The 20962-nt window shown below is 34.7% G+C and overlaps 1 protein-coding gene across 1 annotated transcript; it reads right to left on the reverse strand.

Annotated features, from left to right (window-relative positions):
- Positions 1-3901: 3901 nt before the first annotated feature.
- Positions 3902-5668, reverse strand: LOC133881585 (uncharacterized). The gene has a single exon (XM_062320537.1). The coding sequence runs from the start codon at positions 5432-5434 to the stop codon at positions 4001-4003; it is 1434 nt and encodes a 477-aa protein (XP_062176521.1). The 5' UTR covers positions 5435-5668; the 3' UTR covers positions 3902-4000.
- Between the last annotated feature and the right edge of the window lie 15294 nt (positions 5669-20962).

Below are 20962 nucleotides of genomic sequence, written 5' to 3' on the forward strand. Positions count from 1 at the left end.
TTCAAGCCTCCCTTAGGGTGGTGGGTTGTTGGCCTTCCAACTATTAATTCCTTTTGACTGAGTCTTTTGTTGGCATTCATGTTAAGAAATGACGACCTTAATTAATGTTCCTACCAAACATTTATATTTGATGTTACATAGCATCTTTCATTTGGACAGCTTCTCATAAGCAAAATTGAATCAATTCTAACCCATTTTTAACATCAGTTTTGCCTTTTCAGAGTGGGGGGAAATTAAAATTGATTTTAGTTTTAATTTTAAGGGATAAATATATTTTAGCCCCCCAAATTACCATCATTTCTCCGGATGCCCCCCAAACTACCAATGCTTAGATTCTGGCCCCCCAAATTACCATTTTATGATTTTTTTGGCTCCATCCTTTCATTTATACCGTTAATTTTAAACAAAAATCCGAAAATACCCCTCATACACTTTGAAATTCTCACGGTTAAGGAAGGGGTATTTTTCAAGTTTTTGGCTAATTTATGTTAGAATTGACGAAATAAATAAACAGATAGGGCCAAAAAATCATAAAGTGGTAGTTTGGGGGGCCATCTGAAGAAATGGTGGTAGTTTGGAGGACTAAAATATATTTAACCCTAATTTTAATTTTCTAGAATTTATGTTAGTCTTATATTTTAAATAAATTTAGTTCCCGGACTAACAAGATTCTAAACCTATCTTTGAAGGTAGAACTTAGACCTAATAGTTGACTTTTTAGATTTAATTATTTTAATAGAGAAAGAAATAATTTTAGTGACATAATTACTGAGATTTGCAAGTTATTGTTAATTAATGAAAATGAAGTTTGAACATAAGTTCTGAAAAGAACCTTTTTAGGTAGGTTATATGGTCAAATTTTATTCTATTTATCATTTTGTTGTGAAAATACCAAATTGACCCATTCTCTGATAGATACTTTACCTAATTTTCTGACTAGATTCAACAACGGATTTGAATTAAAGAGACCCTAATTCACGTCGGTATCATAGGATTATTGACTTAAATATACATATAAAATGACAGGAATTGAATGCCAATCTTTAGGCTTTATTTTTAAAGTCTCGATTATTTGATAATCGAATCCCGAGCTATAAACTAGCCCATGTTTAGTAGACAACCGATCCTGCATCTTTTTATTTCTCCCGTATTTTTATTTGTATAAAATTTTTAGCTGTCTATTTAAGTATTTCACATTTACGAAATTTATGAAAATTATTGACCGGTTTGTTGTTTATTATTATGTAAAAAAAAAAATGTTATATATATTATATCTTCATTTCACTGGGACGATGTTACCGTGCTTATCAACTTTTGATTAAACTTCTTTTTTAATAAATGCTGATCTAAATGCTGATAATCACTGTTACATCAACCCAATAAAAAGATGGCGTACTATATAACATTACCCTAAAAAATACTATGATTAACAATGATTTGAATGTATGGCATTGATCAAGTCATCAAGGCTCCTCCAATGAGCTCATGAGTCATGACCAAGTGATCAAGTAGTACTTGAAAGTTGAAATGGCATGAAACGTACACCCAAGTGACCACCAACTAACACAATAATAATAATAATAATAAACTTCATTTATCCATGATTTTTTTATTACATTTGTAATCACCTTCTTAAACTTTAAAAACTCTTAATTTCATGTATCTAAGGTTAAAAAATTTGCAATGTGACTCATCCTTTAGAATTTTCTGTTAAATATTAACGGAGGATGCTGAAATACCCAAAATGCCATTATTTTAAAAAAAAAATTAAAAGTTTCACTTTTCTATGAGATGTTTGGGTGCAAGTTGAATTTTGTTTTCAACTTGCTACAGTACTCGGATTTAATTAATACAACCCCTATTCTTCCCCTTTTACACCCGATTTCCCCCTCTGATTTTTTTATTATTATTTTTTATTTTAAAAAAAAAGGAACTCCAAGGCACGGGACCCATTTGACGCGTTAATCAGATGCTGCACTATCAATGAAATCTAGATGAACAAAAGAAAAAACAGAAGAAAGTAGATGTTTTCAAAGATTTTTTTTTTTTTTTTTTGACCGAAAACAATAATTATTCATATTTATTTATATTAAATAATAATTATTTTAATCATTATTTTACACTAACCTTCATAACTCAAATAATTCTACACAACTTTTTATATCATCAATTATTTGCTACCATGATTTTTTGTGAAAAAAATAATCTAATACAATTCTTACCTAAACACAATTTTAAATACAATTTAAATTCTACTAAACATTCAAACATAATTTTTTTCTTTCAAAATTTACACACAAAATAATAATTAAATTCTAAATTAAAAAATCAAACACTCAATCCCACTAACAATCAGACACTGTAGTGGAAACAAAAATTGACTTGAAAAAAAAAATAAAAAAAAATTGGCTCCACGCCATCTTGAAATTAGTAAGAATACTGGTGACGAGGTATGATGAAAGCAACACTTGAAAGAGGCCCCCACCATCCTTATACTTGAATTCAAAGAAAGAAAGAGAGGTGGTGATATGAATTATTGAGGAAAATTACATACCTGCCCCCTGGAAATTCCACCTGTCATGATTGTCTCTTTCATCACTCCATTCGGATGACACCAATTCCTAACTAAACCTCCACACTTGTCAACAGCAGGCTTAAGTGGAGGAAGAAAGTTCAATCAAAACGATAACCATATCAATCTTTGATGCTTTCTTCTTTGTTTCTTTCTATATGCTAATTAAAATTCTTTTTAATTCATATTTTTGGATAACGACACTTTTCCAATCATTTATTTAATGGGGGGGCCTCCAATTTGGATCAACACTAAAAATCTTCCGCTTCTAGATTGTGGGCTTTATTCACAAGATTGATTGTGCGATTTTTTTAAAAAAATTATGAACATAAAAAAAAAAAAAAAAAAATTGTTTTTTGAAATATTTGATTAGCTTAGAAAATTTGCGACAATTTTTTTTTTTTTTTAATAAAATCTAAGTAGAATTTAATATTTAAAAAATCTCTCCCACCCAAAACATGCCATTACCCTTTGATTATTTCCTAAACCCATAATTAGGGTCTTAAGCTGCTGCCCCACTTTGTCTATAAAGTATGGGTTAATCATAGTACGGTGTTGGAAACCCTTGTTGCCAACCATTATGACAGAAATTTATTTTTAAAAAAACTTTTATATATATATATATAAAGCCATTTTCTTTTTCAAAAAATAGTTGAGTATGGATAGGGATCCCTCGAATAGGTTTTCTATCAGAAATGGTTTTTTTTTTTTTTCTTTTTTCATTCCGTACAAAATGTTTGCAAATTAACTATTATATTTCAAGTGATTTTCTAAGTTAACTACTTAAAAATAAATAAATTAAAAACAATTAAAAACATGTAAACTTAATATAATAAATGAATGTTAAAAGTAACATTACTCTAACATTAATTATTTATTCAGGAACTAACACTAGGCTGAGAAACTGCAACCTAATTTTAGGGCCTTTTCAACCCTACATAAAATTCGAATTTCCAACAAAGTTTTGTTCAGAGAATATATTCAATACTCTCTGTCTCTTTGAGATGTTATAAATTTTATCAATTTTTTTTTTTTTAAAAAAAAGAATCAATATATTTTGGAATGTTTCGAAATATGCGTCCATCTCTTTAAACAAATTTGATATATTTGAAATTATCTCATTTTACAAAAAAAAAAGCCAAAGATCGGAAACGATATACCTCAATAATATTTTCAAAAAATGATTAGATATTTTAGGTTTTCGTCAATAATTAAAAGAAGATATTTATGTATCAACGGAGGAAGCAAAAGGATGGTAATTCACAGAATCATTTCCCCATCTCCATTACTGGTTTATACAAAAAGGAAAGCAAGCAAAGATCATAAATATTGAAAACAAATAAAGCACAAAATTAACATAAATACTCAACTCATAGGTTATTATTTTATATTGGGAGTATTATCTACGCAACTAAATTATTATTATAATCACACAGAGGGTTGTGAAACCTTGTTAACCACCTTACCCTCCTGGCCCAACGCGCCAGCTTGCCTCATATCAGAACTAACGGCCACACCGACGCCGTGATACGGCGCCGTAGCGGTCGTGTAGTACACCGGTCGCCCCACCCCGCCGTCGAATCCTCCAGTCGCTCCCGCTGGCGCGTAGCCGCCAGTGTCAGTCACAACAGCTCCGCCGCCACTCGGGCGCATCATGCCGTACCCCTCCGTGTACGCCGTCATCTTCGGAAGCTGTTGCTGCAGAACCTGCTGAGGCGCCGCAGACATAGGTGGTTGCTGGGACTGCTGTTGCGGGACCACATTGTAAACCGGTTGGTCCCGGTAAACGTCGGGCGGGACGCGCTGCATGGCGTAGTATCCTTGACTGGCTGGGGCGTTCATCGGTCGGACCATCGGTGGTGCATGGTAGACTGTTCCCCCCGGGCCTGAGAACACGTACATCGGTTGGTCTGGTGCTCCCTGTGCACTCCCTGGAAAACCCCCTCCTGAGAATTGCTTTTCAGTCCAGAACCCGGAGGCGGGAGGTAGGTTTGCCGGAGGAGCCTTTTCCGGTGCCTTGGGGAAGTAGTAATCGCCGGGATATGCTCCCACGAGATTCTCATCGCTCTTTCTCGTGTACATCACCGACTGTTCCTGATCCCCAATGTGCAGTCTCTGCAATTCCTGCAATTGCCTCTGCATATCAACCGGGTTGGCCGTGTCCGACCCGTAGACCCGGTCCCCGTGAACCGCCCGGGACTGAAATTCCGTATGCGGTGGCGCCACGGGTTCGGGCACGGAATCTCGGAGATTCGCCGCTGGTTGTGGCGGCGGGACGCCTTTGTCCAAGCCGAAGAGAAAGTCGACGTCGTTCTGCGCCTGAGCTTTGGGCGGCTCGGTCGGACCCGAATTGAGAGCGTCCACGAAGCGTTCCCGATCGGACCTGCCCCCCTCGGATCCGAAACTGGAAGAAGACTGATTAGGGGCCGGCGCCTGAAACACAAACAGCCTCATCCTGGCGGGCTTGGCGGAGGCGCGGTAGAGGCGGTCGTACTCGTGCATCATGTGGTCAAGGTCATCGTCGTTGGTGACGGAGATCAAGGCGTCGAGGTCCTCGCCGGGGAGCTGGTACTTGAAGGCGACCTCGGCGTCGGCGCAGAGAGAGGAGAGCTTGGAGATGATGGCGTCGAACTTGATGTAGCGGTCGACGGCGAGGATCTTGGTCTCGCCGCCGAGATAGGAGAGCTGGTTATCGTGGGGGCGAGGGTGGATCTTGCCGCCATAGCTGCACATGAACTTGGCCTTGTAGTTAGGAGGCTGCTGCTGATCGTCCCACGGCGGAGGGTTCTCGAAGTCTATCTCCCTGGAGCGCGGGGAAGATTCGCCGGAATCCGGATAGGAGTTGAAGGAGTAGTTCTCCATGGCTGAATCTGAATGAAAGGAATGGAGCACAGGTGGTTGTACAGATGTTGGAGTTATGGAGTAATATGTGGGATTGTTTCGGTGGGCAGGGTGGGGGCCACTGGGGTTTGATTTTGGGAGAGTGTGGGGGAGAGCCGGACGGAGAGGAGGATAAGAGAGTGACGTGTTGTTGACTGCGATTGGACTCCGGAGGGAGGAGGAGCTTCTTACTTTCTCTCTCCCTGGTGTGAAATGCCAAGTGGTGTGGAAAAGCGCTGGTATTTGTTGGGGGCAAAAGCAATTAGGTTGAAATGACGAGATTATCCTTGTTGATGCATGATTAGAGATTTGGTAAACTTTGAATAATTCTACTGTATACACGTGTCCATCACGTGTATAAAAAAAACGAAAATGACAGAAAAACTCTCTATTCACACTATGTGCACTTCCACGAGTTGCATTGAGGTGGGGTCTAGTGTTGGACTCCAATATAATGTGTCTTGTGGTAGTGCCGCCTTTAAAAGAATAATTTTATGAGTCTATTAAGTCTTTATCAAGTGTTTATTAAAAAATAATATGATTTTTAAATTTACCATTTAATTAATCATATGTTCAATAATGATTTTAAAAATTACTTTATTTTTTTATGGATATCATTTAATTAAAATCATCTTTTAACCAATTACACGTCTAATATAATTTTAAAAATTATTTAATTTTTTTTATAGGCACTTTAAAACAGATATAAAATTATACGAAAACTTGGGAAAATGAGGAAATTTTCGCGTCAGGCCCGCGTAGTGCGACAAAAAGCGAAATAAGGGTAAAACAAGGGAAAAAATCAACCTAGTTTTTCACGTGATTTTAATTTATTTTTTAATTTTGATAAGTAGAGCCTTTTTAAGTTTTTCTCTTATTTTAAATACATCATTATGTTAACCTATTGTTTATTTAATAAACCGTATATTATGTCATGTCAATTAATTAATGTCATGTAATTTTTGTTTGAAATGTTATGTGACAACCGTATGTTATTTTAAATTACAAATATATATTAAATAAAAAAAAAATTACAATTGTCACTTATCATGTCAAAATTGATTGAAAGATATAACATACTGTTAATTAATTAAATTATGTTTTTTAACGCCCCTCCCCCTACACCTATTCCTTTGATTTTGATTTTTTGTAGGGTATGTTAATAAAGGGACCTATTTAAAATAAATTGTTTTTTTTGAAAAAAAAAAAAATATATCCTGAAGGCCTAATTGTCAAAATTGAAAACTTAAGAATTAAATTAAAATCACAAGAAAAGATGGGGACAAAATTTAATTTTCCCAAATAACAATGCAGGCAGCTACCATTTTAAAAAATAGAAGAATAAGAGAGTGACCAAGCGAAAAACAATGAATCATTTCTCTTTTTTTAGAAAAGTAAATTGACAGTATATTTTCTCAAATCTTAATAACTGAATAATAAAATTTTGTTCTATTAATATTTATTATTCTTATTAATAAATTTAATTCTCCCATCCAAACCCAGTGTAAAAAGTCTACCCAAACCGGACGTATATGCTGATTTATGAGAATATATTTTGTTTTCCTCGCTTGAAGTGTCATTTGCAATTAAAAGTGGGTGCATCTTTTTCAAGTAGTCGAAGAAAAATTGAAATCGAAAAGAGGACGACCGACGCGCTCTGATTGGCAAGTCAATTTTTTTTATATCTCTCTGTCTCTCTCTTCAAAACTCATTTATGACGTAACAATATTCTAATATATTTTCGAATATGAAACATTGTATTTTAAGGTCACACTCATAGAAACAACCTCACACGAGAACACAAATTTTACTAATTTTATAGCAAATAATTATCTAAAACAAATTACCATGTTTAAAAAAAAATTACGTATCACTGAAAAAATATCTAAGAATTAAAATAAAGACAGATAAAGAAATAATAATAAAAGAATATTTAAATGATATAGTGAAATAATAAATAACCGAATGTACTATTTTGTATATAAAAATGCATAAACCGTGCATTGAGAGTGCTCTAAGGGTTTAACCAGTATTTTTGCTGGTTTCGGATGGTGCCCTTCGTTTTTTTTCTCCGACCCAAATTTGTATAAAAACATTAAAATCTGGTACTTGATTTTGAAGCTAAAATAGTAACCACAAATCCAAACCGACCCTAAATGTGTTCACTATAAAAACATTCTTTTCATTTTTTTCATTTTTTTGGTTAGTTTAAAAACAAAGGAGTTTTCTAAAAAGAATTTTCGGTATTTGGGTAGTACTTAAAATGAGAAATGACGGGAAACGGCCAGCAACTTCCGACATCCTTCAAAGGAAGTCTAGCATTTTGAGAAGGAGAATCTCAAACTCGAAATGGTTTCAAAAAAATCAAAACAATTTTACGAATTTTTTTTTTTTTTAAAAAAATAAAATTAGTCAATCCTAAAAAGTTTTCGATTTGACTATTATTTTTAGTCGCACCAAATATCAAAAAATATGAAAAATATTTTTGAAAAATCATTTTACTACAAAACAAAAGAAGCATTAGTTGCATTTAAGAAAACTAGGGCATATGGTCCATATTTAGTTACAACGGTCTTGTTTTAATTCTAAATATTCCATCAAAAAGAAAAAGAAAATTAAATTAAATATAAACCGTTAAAAAAATTACAGCTCATATACTTTTTTTTTTTTTAAAAAAAAAAACACCTTAGCTAAATCCTTACTGCATCACAGCAGGATGCCATGTTTATGATTTCTATCACATTGAGGAAATTTGATGGGGATTTTGTAATTAAATTGTTTGAATTTCATAAATTTTTTGAAAAACTTAAAAGGGAATTACTTGGCTCACTTATTTCGAACAATTTAGGATGTGAGACTGATCTGCTCGAGGCAAATGAACCCCACAATCCTCCCCTCTCAACTAAAAATTTATGTGAAATTCGTACAATAGAATCCTTATAGGAGGGCTTGTATTTGTATTTAAACTGATCGCGTTTAGTTTGCAGAATAAGTATTTAATAGGGAAAAATAATAGTTATTATTGAGAATGAAAGAGAGTGGAATTAAATAATTATTTATACTCATTAGTTTGGTGATAACACATATACTTTAATTGGAATCGAATCAAAATTACTACAAAAATTCCCCACATTATTTCTTTTAGTTTTTTTTTTTTTTTTTAAAAAAAAAAAACTCAAATTAAAAAAATAAAATAAAAATTAAGAACTAACTTACGTGTGGCTGGCCGACCACCCATTGGAGTGGTCGGCTAGCCACAAATGGAATTGGGGGTTGTTGCACCACCCCCGGAGTTCCTCGGGGGTGGGCTGCGACCACCCCAAAGCGTCTTCGGGGGTGTCCCAGGCCACTGCCAAATGCTTTGGGGGTGGTTGTACCACCCTCGGCTCTATCTGTGGTTGGCCGACCACTTATTGGGTGGCCAATGGGTGGTTGGCTAATCACACGTTGGTTTGTTCTTAATATATTATTATTATTATTTTTAATTGAGAGAAAATACAAAAATCATATGAGTGGATTTTTTATTATTATTATTATTATTAATAAATGTAGTGTATTTTCTTAGGAATAGTTATTCCTCTCCGTAAGGGAATAGTTATTCTCATTAAAACAACTATTTGCAAGAATCGACCCCTATCAAATAAAAGAATTACTATTCTACAAGAATAAACATTCTATTTTAGGGTCTATTTCGCGAACTACATGATCCTTAAAGAAAGAAGAAGAAGAACAAAGACAATAATTACATGTAATTAATCAGCAGAAACAGGACTAGGAAACTTTCTTGCGACATGAACACTATTTTACTTGTTTTTTCAAGTCATCGCTTGTTAAGCAAACAAATATTTGACTAAAGTTATTTAATAAATAATTGGATATATAAAGAAGAATGTTGATTATTATTATTATTATTATTATTATATTAATATGGGCCTGGGATTCTGGGAAGACATGCTTTCCAGTTGCCATGGTAAGGGAAGAACATGACTACTTGACCAACCCACCTGCCGACTGCTTTCTTTTTCTTTTCTTTTTTCCCCAAAACCCTATTTCTTTTAAGGGGAATGGGGTGTTTGGATTCCCAACTGCCAACTGGGACACAGTTAAGTTAGTTCTGTAATTACACTAACCTCGGCGCCATTTGCTCACATGAACATGATCAGTCAATCTGTCTCCATGTTCTCCCATGCCTCTTTGTCACCAAGCTTTTCATTTTTCCAATCTTCTTTATGTGTATTAGTTATGCAGTATACTTTCATTTTTGGCTATGAAACTTGTTGATATAAAATATTAGAAATAAAGCTAGTTACTCTACGGGCCCATAAAGGCCCATCCACCTTCAAGATGGACCAAATGTCCTGTCGGTATGAATCTTCTCAGGTGAATCGTTGATCGACATAGAGCCTTTCAAGAGGTAGATTAACCGACGAACCCCCAACGACCGTTAATTCCCCATGAAACTCATGAATCAACGGTCTCTTTACTGTCGATTAGCCCCTAATAAATATATGGTAAGGAGACTAATAGAAAGGGTATTCCACATTAATGAGTCAATGACCTTGCTTATTTGGGCTTAGCCTTATAAATGAAGAGTTGGCTCCATGAGAAAACGATTTGTTTGGACATATTTAGAAGGAAAGTCATTTATGAAAAGCTACCATCTTCCATGTCGGACTCTTGACTTCCGATGCTTATCGTGTCAAATTTACTTGCCTTACCTATGACAGTCCAATAAAAATGGTTGCAAACCTTAGTATGAGGTATGCATTCTCTTTCTCCCTCATTCTCTTACTTCCTATCCTCTAAATCATTATACTGACTTAAATATCGGAGTATCTTCTATCAATATTTTCAACAAATCACCGATGTTTATTCTGTCTTTACATATATTATTAACCGACTCATCGTGATGCAGTCTACTTGTATGAACAAAACTAATGTCTTTCTAAAAAAAAAAACAAAAACAAAAACAAAAGAACAAAACTAATGCCTAGGTTATTAACCTATTAAAAAAGCAATTTCTTGTCGTTTTAATGAATTTCTTTTTCTAAATAAACGACAAAATCACCTTTAATTATCTTTATCTCGTAAACCCTTTCAAATTTCACACTTTATCATGAATCGAATCTTAAGCATTCTCTATTAAGAGAGAGAGAGAGAGAGAGAGAGAGAGAGAGGGGTTAAAGGGCATGATTTGAAATCCTTAAAAATAAAAGGAGATAAAAAAAAAAATAATAATTAAAAAAAAAAAAAGACATGATGGGATGGGATTTGATGACTTTTATCACCTGCCCAAAAAAGGAGATATCAATAAATACATTGCACAAAAAATAAAAAATAAAAAATAAATAAATACATTGCATGGAGCCACGGACCTCAGTTTGGGCCGGGCTAAAATAACTGACCTTGATCTCATTTGTGTTAGATTTGGGCCGAAATGAATGGATCCATATTTGCCCCGACTAAATGAGACCGCAGAGTGTTTGGTTACTTGGAGAGATTATTAACAGTTGGAATCCTTTAAATCTATAAATAAATTGGATATCTTTTAAATTTGATTTGAATAATGGAATCAAATCACTTCTTTATATATATTTAAATTGGAATGACGAGTAGTAGTACATGTATATGCAAAATAAGGCATCTATTTTTGTAATAAAATAATTAATTTACAATTTTCATTGTTAATCCATTAGATCTAATACTTAAGTTTAAATCCATTCTAAATTAGAGACCTAAACCATCAAATAGGTAATAGAAATAAGTACAATGCTACGTATTATCATTTTATCCTCAAAAGTTGATGTGGCTTTTAAAATCACCAAGCATAGAAGCCCAATCAAGATTCACCAGACTAATCTCCAGTCCAATACCCCACGCTACTAAAGATATTGAGCATTGAAACACAAGTTTCGCCCTGATGGTTGGCCCCAAAAGAAAGGTAGCACCTAGGAGTTTTGAACTCGAGACCTCTAGGGATAATATCCCTAGAAGTCACAAGCCTCAACCATTATGCCAACTCCTTGGGGTTTAATTGTATGAGATTTGAATATGAGCTATTAGAAACCATTCATTTTCAAAGAGTTTCATAAGACCTCTAATCTGAGCTAAATTTCATAAACTCATGTATACTATCTTATAATAAGGACAACAATTTCTTAGGCAACAATTATCATTACAAGTTAACTAGATCATTAGTTACATTCAATCACTTAGGATGATGCTTTTTGAAGATTGTTGATAGTGTAAAAAAAACCCATTTTTATAATAAAATTGTTAATAATAGCAACTAGTTATATATATATATATATATATTTGTATGGATGGTTAATCTCTATGCTCTTTGTACTTTGCGCCTAAACATTACAAAGAACGACCATCTAATTCTCTCGTGAGAATCAACTATCCAACTCATTCTAGAAAAAATTCAAGATGTGCAATGGATGGTTATAATAAGGCAACTCACTCAATATCATGAGATGGACATCTACATTCTATCAAGTCTACTTTACCAGCGTTAAACTATTAAAAACATTTAGGTAAAATCAACAACCCTAGGTATGATTAGTTAAGTGGAATAAATCTCATATTCATACTAATCATACAATACCTCTGGCGGAGCATATATTTAAAAAAAAAAAAAAAAAAAAAAAAAAAAAAATTCTCTTCTAGTCTTTGAGTAATGATAGAATAATTTTATATTGCTACCAAACTACTCATTAAAGATCTTATATCTTAGCAAAAAATTATGAATCATTCCACTAGTAGTACACTTTCACTCAATGATACATTTTCACTAGACAAAACATTCACTAATGGTTTACTCCCACTAGGCAAATTATTATTCCCACTATTATCAGCAACCTTTTAGATAATAAAAAAAATTAAAAAATATCAATGTTAGGGGGATGAAACGACTTTCCAAAATAAAACACTTTTATCACAATTTATTAGAAAACATTTTGAAATGTTTTAATAAAATATACAATCTCCACCCTCGCCAATAGAAATAATATCCTTGATTCAATGAGAAAATATAATAACTTAGATTCTTAATTTGTCCAACTTGAAAATTGAAATTCACATTGCCCCAACAAATTTAATGAACACTCCATCTTATTAGATAGGGAAATGAAATTCATCATAAGGACAACTTGTTAGGACTAAGGCAACAAACCCATATTACATCTACCTAAATGTAATGTAACTAATATTTTGTGTCATTATTAACCAAACATTATTGTTCTCAACAAGTCACAATACTTGGAGATAATTGTTCTCATCATATAAATTTTTAGAAAACTTATACTTTTTACTAATGCAATTCAAATTCAAATTCAAAAAAAATAAATTATATATTTATTTTTATGATTTTCTCGAAAAGATGTCCATAAAAAAAATTAAAAATTTGTGATCGAGAAAAATAATTTTAAACATCTCGCATTTACATGATGAGATAATTTCTATTATCACGTCCTTAAAGTTATTTAAGGCACAAATATGGGATAGATTAATTATAAAAGATGCTCATGCTGCCTTTTAACTTCACTAAATAAATGAGAGAGTCCTCATAAGCGAGAAAATTTTTTAATTTCTCAAGCTTCCTTACCCATCATCTTATGCCTCGTGGCATAATTAGCATATCATTTCTCCAAACAACAAATAATATCAAAAGTCAATCTATGACCATCCAATGCTAAACCTCTTGGGATTCTCACCGACACCGTAACTCAACAAGTCTTGAACCAATTTGGATATCAACTTCGTTAATATCGCTATATTTAAAGCACTTTGAAAAAGTAACATTATAATAGCGTGCAACACATACACTATCTTGTTATTTTTCAACCGCTGTCTAATAACTAGCGATATTCCACTATTTCTCATTCATCCAATTTATTTTCCTATTCTACAATCCAACTATAGGGGAGATAAGGAAAAATTCTTGTGAGAAATTTATAATATGCTCACGAACTCCACTAACACCATCATAAGTGGTGGTGGAGGCGGTAAACAATTTCATGAAAGTTCATTTCTCTGCTTTGTCAAACTTAGTGAACTTATTCCCAATAACGGCTAAAAAATCCTTAGTACTATCAGTACAAGTAATACTTTGTTTAATAGACTTGTCAATAGTGTACTTCATGATCATAAGACAAGTCCTATTGGAATGCCCCCAACATTTATAGTAGGTCTTCTCTTTAGCAGAACTTTTCTTAGTAAGTTCAGTAGGTGCCTCAACCCTTAAAGCCAAATCAAGATTCATGATAACTAAATTGATAGTGAGAGACTCGTACAAATCTTCATAATTAGTCTTCGTCAGAGTTTTGATGTCAGATAATAGGAGGAACAAACCTTGATTTCCCAAAACTGAGAACATCACAACAAAACTTTATTATGCATGTAAAAAAAAAAAAAAAAAAAAAAATGCACTCATATAGTCATCATATTTTTCATGTTAGAATCACATGCACAATATACTCTTACGCAAATTGTTTGTCTCAAAATTTTATGCTAGAGTTCTACACACAATAAACTCATACACATGATAAAGCAAAATAATTAAATACAACGACTTAAGATGACTTGCTATCGAGAGGATAAGACTCATCAAATGCAGAGTATTTAATAATTTTTTTACCATCCTAAGCATCTTACCAAAATAATGATTTACTGATATGGCAAATGCTGGTCGGGGAAATTTATAGAAAAGTAAGCACCAGATTTTTCTAATTAAGGCCATGACAAAACTTTTAATGCCCAACAGTCTCATGAGTTAATGACAAACGGTAGGAAACGTATAGGTTGATACACACACACACATATATATATATATATATAAAACCCCCCACAAAGAGGGCACACAGCGTACGACATAAGCAAATTAAGTGATCATGAGTCTGAAACTCATCATTGGACCTCTAGCAATCACAGAACTTTGCACAAGCAGCGAACTTACGTGAAATCTTGGCCACCGATAACCCATAAAGACCGAACCATGAACAAAACAAAGGAGCAAAAGAGAAACAGAAGTTGATACTCATACGCAGCGGCGCATAACAAAAAATTAACGGTGAACAACATAGCTTATAGAAAACGCAACTCAACATAATTATAAAGAAAAATAGATTGACTTTCATACTTACAAATTGTTAGAAATAATTTATATTAATCTTTCTTACTTCATAGCATATTATTTCTCCAAACGATAAATAATATCAAAGTCAATTTATGACCATCCAATGGTAAACCTCTTAGTATTCTCACTGACACCGTAACTCAACAAGTCTTGAACTAATTTGTGTACCGACTTCATTAATATCGCTATATTTAAAGCACTTTGAAAAAGTAACATTATAGTAATGTGCAACACATATATTATCTTGTTACTTTTCAACCGCTGTCTAATAACTAGCTAGTGATATTTCTTTATTTCTCTCTCATTCGATCTATTTTCCTATTCTACAATCAAACTATAGGGGAGATAAGGAAAAATTTTTGCGACAAATTACCTCAATCTTAATTCCTTTTTTACATTAGTGGAAACAGGAGTAATAGGATTAGACTAATTAAGTCCTACCTAGTTGCCTTAACTTTTCTACAACTACCATGCTTGCCCCTAAGGGGCTTGGCATTGCATTACTCTCAACTCATATCTCATGGAGTGTTCAAACTCTCTCTCTCTCTCTCTCTCTCTCTCTCTCTCACAGTTTGTAAAGCAGCTTCAAAAGAACCCCATCATAATTAAGGATCATTCGACCAGACTTTCGGAATAGATATCTTCCTTGAAATATATATTGCTGTAATTCAGATATACAAAAACCGGGGAACAAAGACCGGTCACATCGTACTATAAAGCCTAAATTTTGGGAGAAAGAGAAAAAAATAACATAAAAATAAATTAAAAACTAAAGACACACATATATATCTTTCACATTCAAGCATGCTAACAGTATATAATTGAGAAAATTGAGAAATAAAATAATGAAGTCCAGTAATAATAAGAAAGACGTCAATTGCGCTCTCTCTCTCTCTCTCTCAACTTGCAGACAAAAGAGGGAACTTGTCGTTGCCAGGACAGGGAGGCCAGCCTCCTTCCCCCCGGCTTTGGTCTTGTTCCTTAGTCCTCTTGGACTAAGGTTTTTGTTTCCTCCTGAGTTTTTCTTAGTGGAGGCTAGCTTTCTCCCAACTATTAAGGTTGTGGAGCTGTTGTTCCTCTATTCTTGTTAGGCTATGGTGGATTGTATCTGTGTTTTTTCTTTTCTCTTTCTTTTGTTCATAGCAGGAAGGCTCAAATTTAGGTGTTTCAGCTTGGGAGTGTGGCAGGTTTCGTGTTTTTTAACGGAGGTTTTGGCCGGTTTAATCAAAATTTCTTCTTCAACTTTGGAGCCAGATCTACACACCTCCGGTGCTTATTCCTAGACACGCGCCCTCCAGTCGCGTTCACCGTCGTCGTCCGCTCCAGCCGCCGGAAGCTCAGGCCACTTCGGTAATCAATTCCCGGCACGCGCCAGAGAGCCTTTTGCTCTTAAGTAATCAATTGGCAACGTGGCTAATAAAACACGTGACTAAAATTTTAAATCTTTAAAAAAAAAAAATTTTAAAAAATTTCAATTCCTGAAAAAATTATAAAAAATATGAATATTTTAACCACATGGAATTTGTACACGTGGCCATGTGGCCATGCATAATTAATACGCGTGACTACATGGCCACGTGGAATAATTACACGCGGCCATACGGACACGTGTACAAATTACACGTGGCCAAATGCTCACCTTGGCTTTTCTCCTACATATAGCAACGTGTTTTGGAAGACACGTTACTATATGGCCACGTGGCTACAGTAATTGCTACTGTAGCCACGAGGTGAATCCCCTTTTTTTTGGTAGTGTATATTATTAGCTTAAACAAGACTAAATGTAATCCATTGGATGAAACCAAACACAAACATCAGTCTAACTGAGATGAGTATCATCAATTTGATTTGAGTACGTTCCACATTTTCAGCCTTCTCTAAATTATAAGCTCTAGTCATTATATCAATGGTTTTAACGTACACACCTAAAAAGAGAACTGTTTTTATGGGCAAATCATTTCGACAACAATTTCAGAAGAGAACAACCACCTTCAAAATTGTATATATAATACCCATATGAAGGTGTTCATTTTATTAGCAAAAATAAAGAGAAAATTTCATTTAACACTTATAATTTTTCATCACTTTTGTAATCATACTCTTAAACTTTAAAAAATATCAATTTCGTGTATCCATCTTTTAATTTCACCAATTCGTTAGGATTTTCTGTTAAATTCTATCAAAATCCTCAAAATATTCATTTTTTTTAAAAAAAATTATGAAAAAAAAATCAAAGATTTAAGTATGGGTATTTTTGCAAATTTCATTAAATCCTAATCAACGCCTGAATCCTTGCAATTTTTTTTTTCTTAAAAAAAAAATAGGGATATTTTAGATATTTTGACACCCATCCATTAGGATTTAATAGAAAATTCTAACGAATGTGTGAAATTGAAAAAAATTGAAAAATTGATATACTAAATTGACACATTTTAAAGTTTATGGTTATGATTGCAAAAATGATGAAAGATCAGAGGTGGTAAGTAAAGTTTTCCAAAAAATAAATTAATGACTTTGCAAGTAACTAACAAGCTTTTTCATGGAGAGTTTCTGATCCGCTGGAGGAGGGAGATTCTCATGCCCCTCCTCCTGGTGCTATTTTGATCTCCCACCCCTTAGGGTGATGGAGTGTTTTTTTGGCCCTCCTTGGTGCCCCCAGTGGAGGCTAGGTCTCTCCTAACCATTAGGGTCGTGGTGCTTTTGTTCCCCCCGATAGATCCGGTAGTGGTTGTCCTTCCCCTAGCCTTTTTGGGCTATGGTGGCTTGTTGTTTGCTTTTCTTTGTTCTTTCTTTTGTTTTGGTAGGATAGTTCATCTCAAGATGTCTTCTTTAGGGGAGTGGCCGAGCCAACGTGTCGTCGCCGGAGTATTTTTGGCCTGTTTTTCCATCTTCTTTTCTTTGATTTTGGAAGCCAGATTTACACTTCTCCGCCGACTTCTGCTTGACACGCGCTCCCCAACCGCGTTCCTCGTCGTCTTCTGCTCCTGCCCCCACAAGCTCCAATCGTGTCGGTCGTTGGTGATCGGCGCGTGGTGCCCACGCGCCTGGGAGCTAGCTCTCTGCTCTTTGGTGCGCATAAGGGCCACGCTCCGCCTTTCTCAGGCCGTGCACGGTGGCAACTGGTTATACGGCATCGGATCATCGTCTAGGTGGTACACGCGACGCCGTCCAGCATCTTTGGCCTCTTTCCCCCACTACCGACAGCTTTTTTTGAGTGTCTCTGTATGTTTGTGTTTGTGTTTTTCTCTTGTTTCTCCGGTCACAGACTGCTTGTGTTTTGATTCAAATTTTATGGGAATATTTGTTGGCTAATTGCTAGATCAGCCTTCTTTCTTTAGAGAGTGAGCGTTATTGTAAGATAGGCTCAAGTGTCATTCTTGTAAAATTTGTATTTATGCTTAAGCAGTTGTTTTACTAAGCCAGATCCTTCTGGCTTAGTAAATGGGGGGTATTGTCCCTTATTTTCAAGTTGTAAGCCTCTGGGCTTTTTGCAGAATTAATGATACATGCTATTTGTTAAAAAAAAAAAAAAAACAAGCTTTTTCACCTTCACATGGGTATACATAACACCCCTCTAAAAGTATTCATTTTATTAGTAAAAATAAACAATTTAGAAATTTACTAACAAGTTCTTTAGTTTTTGCCTTTTGCCACAGTCATTCCAAGGGCATCCACCCTTACCACAAAAATAAATGGAGAGAGAGAAAGAGAGTTATACCAAAAGCCAATAGAAACAACAGAAATATGAGGCCAAAGACTTTTCTTCCCATTCCTCGCAGTGTGTCTAAACCCAAAGAAACAACGACCATAATCTAAACCCAAACAACCAAACCAACAAAGCAGACCAGACTAGATTACTACACCTAACAACCAATAAAAAGGGAGAATACACCAAAAGATCAACTAGCATTGTGTGTGTCTCCAACAATTTCATGTAAACAGGGTTTCGACTCTCGCTCTTTCAAGACCGAGATCCTAGTCAAAGGATTCCGATCATTTAATGATACGGACTCGATGAACCAAGACCGAGATCCCAGTCAAACGATTTCGATCCTTTGATGACATGAACTCGATGAACCAATACCGAGATCCCAATGAAGGGGTTTCGATCCCTCAATGACAAGAACTCGATGAACTAACATTGAGATCTCAGTCAAAGGATTGCTGACACGGACTCGATGAACCAAGACCGAGATCTCAGTCAAAGGATTCCAATCCTTTGATGACCTGAACCCAAAACCGAGATCCCAGTCAAAGGATCCCGTTCCTTTGGTAACACAGACTCGATGAACTAAGACCGAGATCATAGTTAAGGGATTTTGATCTTCTTCTTCTTCTTTGCATCTATTCAATCTTCTTCATAATTATTTCCATGGATAGCTATTATGAAAATGAGTTTTGGGTTGAGGGTTTGGCCTATCTCTCTTAAAAAAAATTGCTGATGAATTTGATTGTGTGCATTGTGTAAAAAAAATTTACACTTTGAATGGCCTCCAAAGCCACACAAGGGACAGTCATGCTGATCAGTGCCGCGTCTCTTGTCCAAAATGTGGCAATTGTTTCAAAGATGAAAATAGCATGAATCTGAATCTGAATCTCGGATCCCTAACCATTTCCCGAACATAAAACAGAGCTATTGTTCTTCAAAATGCCACATGAAAACCCTGTTCCAAATGTCATCGCACAAAACTTCAATGCTTCCCCAGGTGGTGAAAAGTTAGACCCACCTTGATTAATTCCTCTCAAACACCTGGTGATACCAGAGTTGATCTCTCTGGCACAAACTTGAGTATTGTCGACCGTTAGATCAATCAGTTTGACCATGTTGCTGTAATATATACGTTTTGGTTCGAAGCTTAAGTATGATAGGCTAGCATTAGACTCTCTGGGTGGGCTCAGCAACGATTATACTGCAGACTATGGTGCTGCCGTAGGTGATGGTGTCCACAGGGATGAGACTAAAGCGAAATTAGCTCTAAAATCTTGTAACTTTTAAGAACCAAAAGGCAAATGCTTTGAATACAGTTCTTGTAACCGAAATGCTTAATCATATACATTAAATAAAGGAAAACTCTCAATGTTCTAACAGTCTAATTACAAAAATACAGCAAATTAAACAAAGAAGATCGCAGTCCCTTATGATAATGCTCGGAAGATAAAGGATCCATCTCGCAAATTCTCAAAACCTCCAAAAACCACTGCTTTTTTCACACAAAATACCTAATCAAACTAATTTTTACACACGAAATGGCAATCAAAACAACAAAATTCAAGCACCGAAGCCACCGCGTCCCGACGAATTCAATCGAGATCAAACACAACGCAGCTTCTGAAGCGATCAAATCCGCATTCGATGCAGAATCAAACAAAACCGAAGCAATGTTACCTTTCAGCTGAAACCTAATCGGAATAGAAGAAAACAGCTTCAAATTTCGGTTGAAATCGAATTTTGATCCTGCATTTTTTGGGTTTTGGATCGGATCCGAAGTTTTCGCCGAAAAAATCAAAGGCTTATAGTAATCTTCAGATCTGAAAAATTTTGTGATTTTCAAAAATTCAACCGGTGAAACGTGAGGGCATTTTGGTGAAGTTGTGAGCAAAAATCGCACATGTAGCAATTTCAGTCAGAGAAGATGGAATTATCTAATGGAATGGCTACATTGCAAAATTTGGAAACTTTGTTGGAGTCCATTGCAAAATTTTTTACTTTTGAGGCAAGATTGAAAAATTGGTGAAACATTGGGGGATTAAAGTGTAGTTTTCCCTTTATTATTAATTGATATTTGTTTGTGTTTATATAGACGGTGAGACACCGAAAAGCAAAAAAGAAGCACAGCTCAAGAAAAGTAGCCCCCTGAGAACTATGTGTATTAGCGTATGTGTGTCATTTTTAATTAGTTTTGTGTAGTATGTGTGTCATTTCTGTTTAGCTTTGAGTAATGTTTGTCATTTCTTTGTTCAGTCGTTTTTATTCAACCTTGGTTAATATGTGAGTCGCTTCTATTCAACCTTGTGTAGTACACTAGTATTTGTGTCGTTTTTGTTTAACCGTATGTATTAGTATTAGTGCATGTGTTTCGTTTGTGTCTTGTTTACCGTATATATTCATCATATTGTTTTTTCTATTAAACACTTTTTGCTTGTACTGAAACTAAATTGTTTTAATACCCCATTTCCCCAATTTGAATAGGATCAAGAAAAAAAATTTGTTTTAATATTAATTACTAATATGATGATATTAATCAATCATATTGCACAAATCTTGTTCTTGGGTGATTTACAACATAAAGCCATAACACCCCAACTCTCCAGCCCAAAATTTCATCAATTTTGATGATATTCTCATGGATACACTAACATGTTCATCATAC

Source organism: Alnus glutinosa, chromosome 11 (assembly GCF_958979055.1).
Source record: "Alnus glutinosa chromosome 11, dhAlnGlut1.1, whole genome shotgun sequence".
NCBI classification, from domain to species: domain Eukaryota; kingdom Viridiplantae; phylum Streptophyta; class Magnoliopsida; order Fagales; family Betulaceae; genus Alnus; species Alnus glutinosa.

What these genes read in the sequence shown, in the direction of transcription:
- LOC133881585 (XM_062320537.1), bottom strand. Translation starts at nt 5,434, where the DNA reads ATGGAGAACTACTCCTTCAACTCCTATCCGGATTCCGGCGAATCTTCC.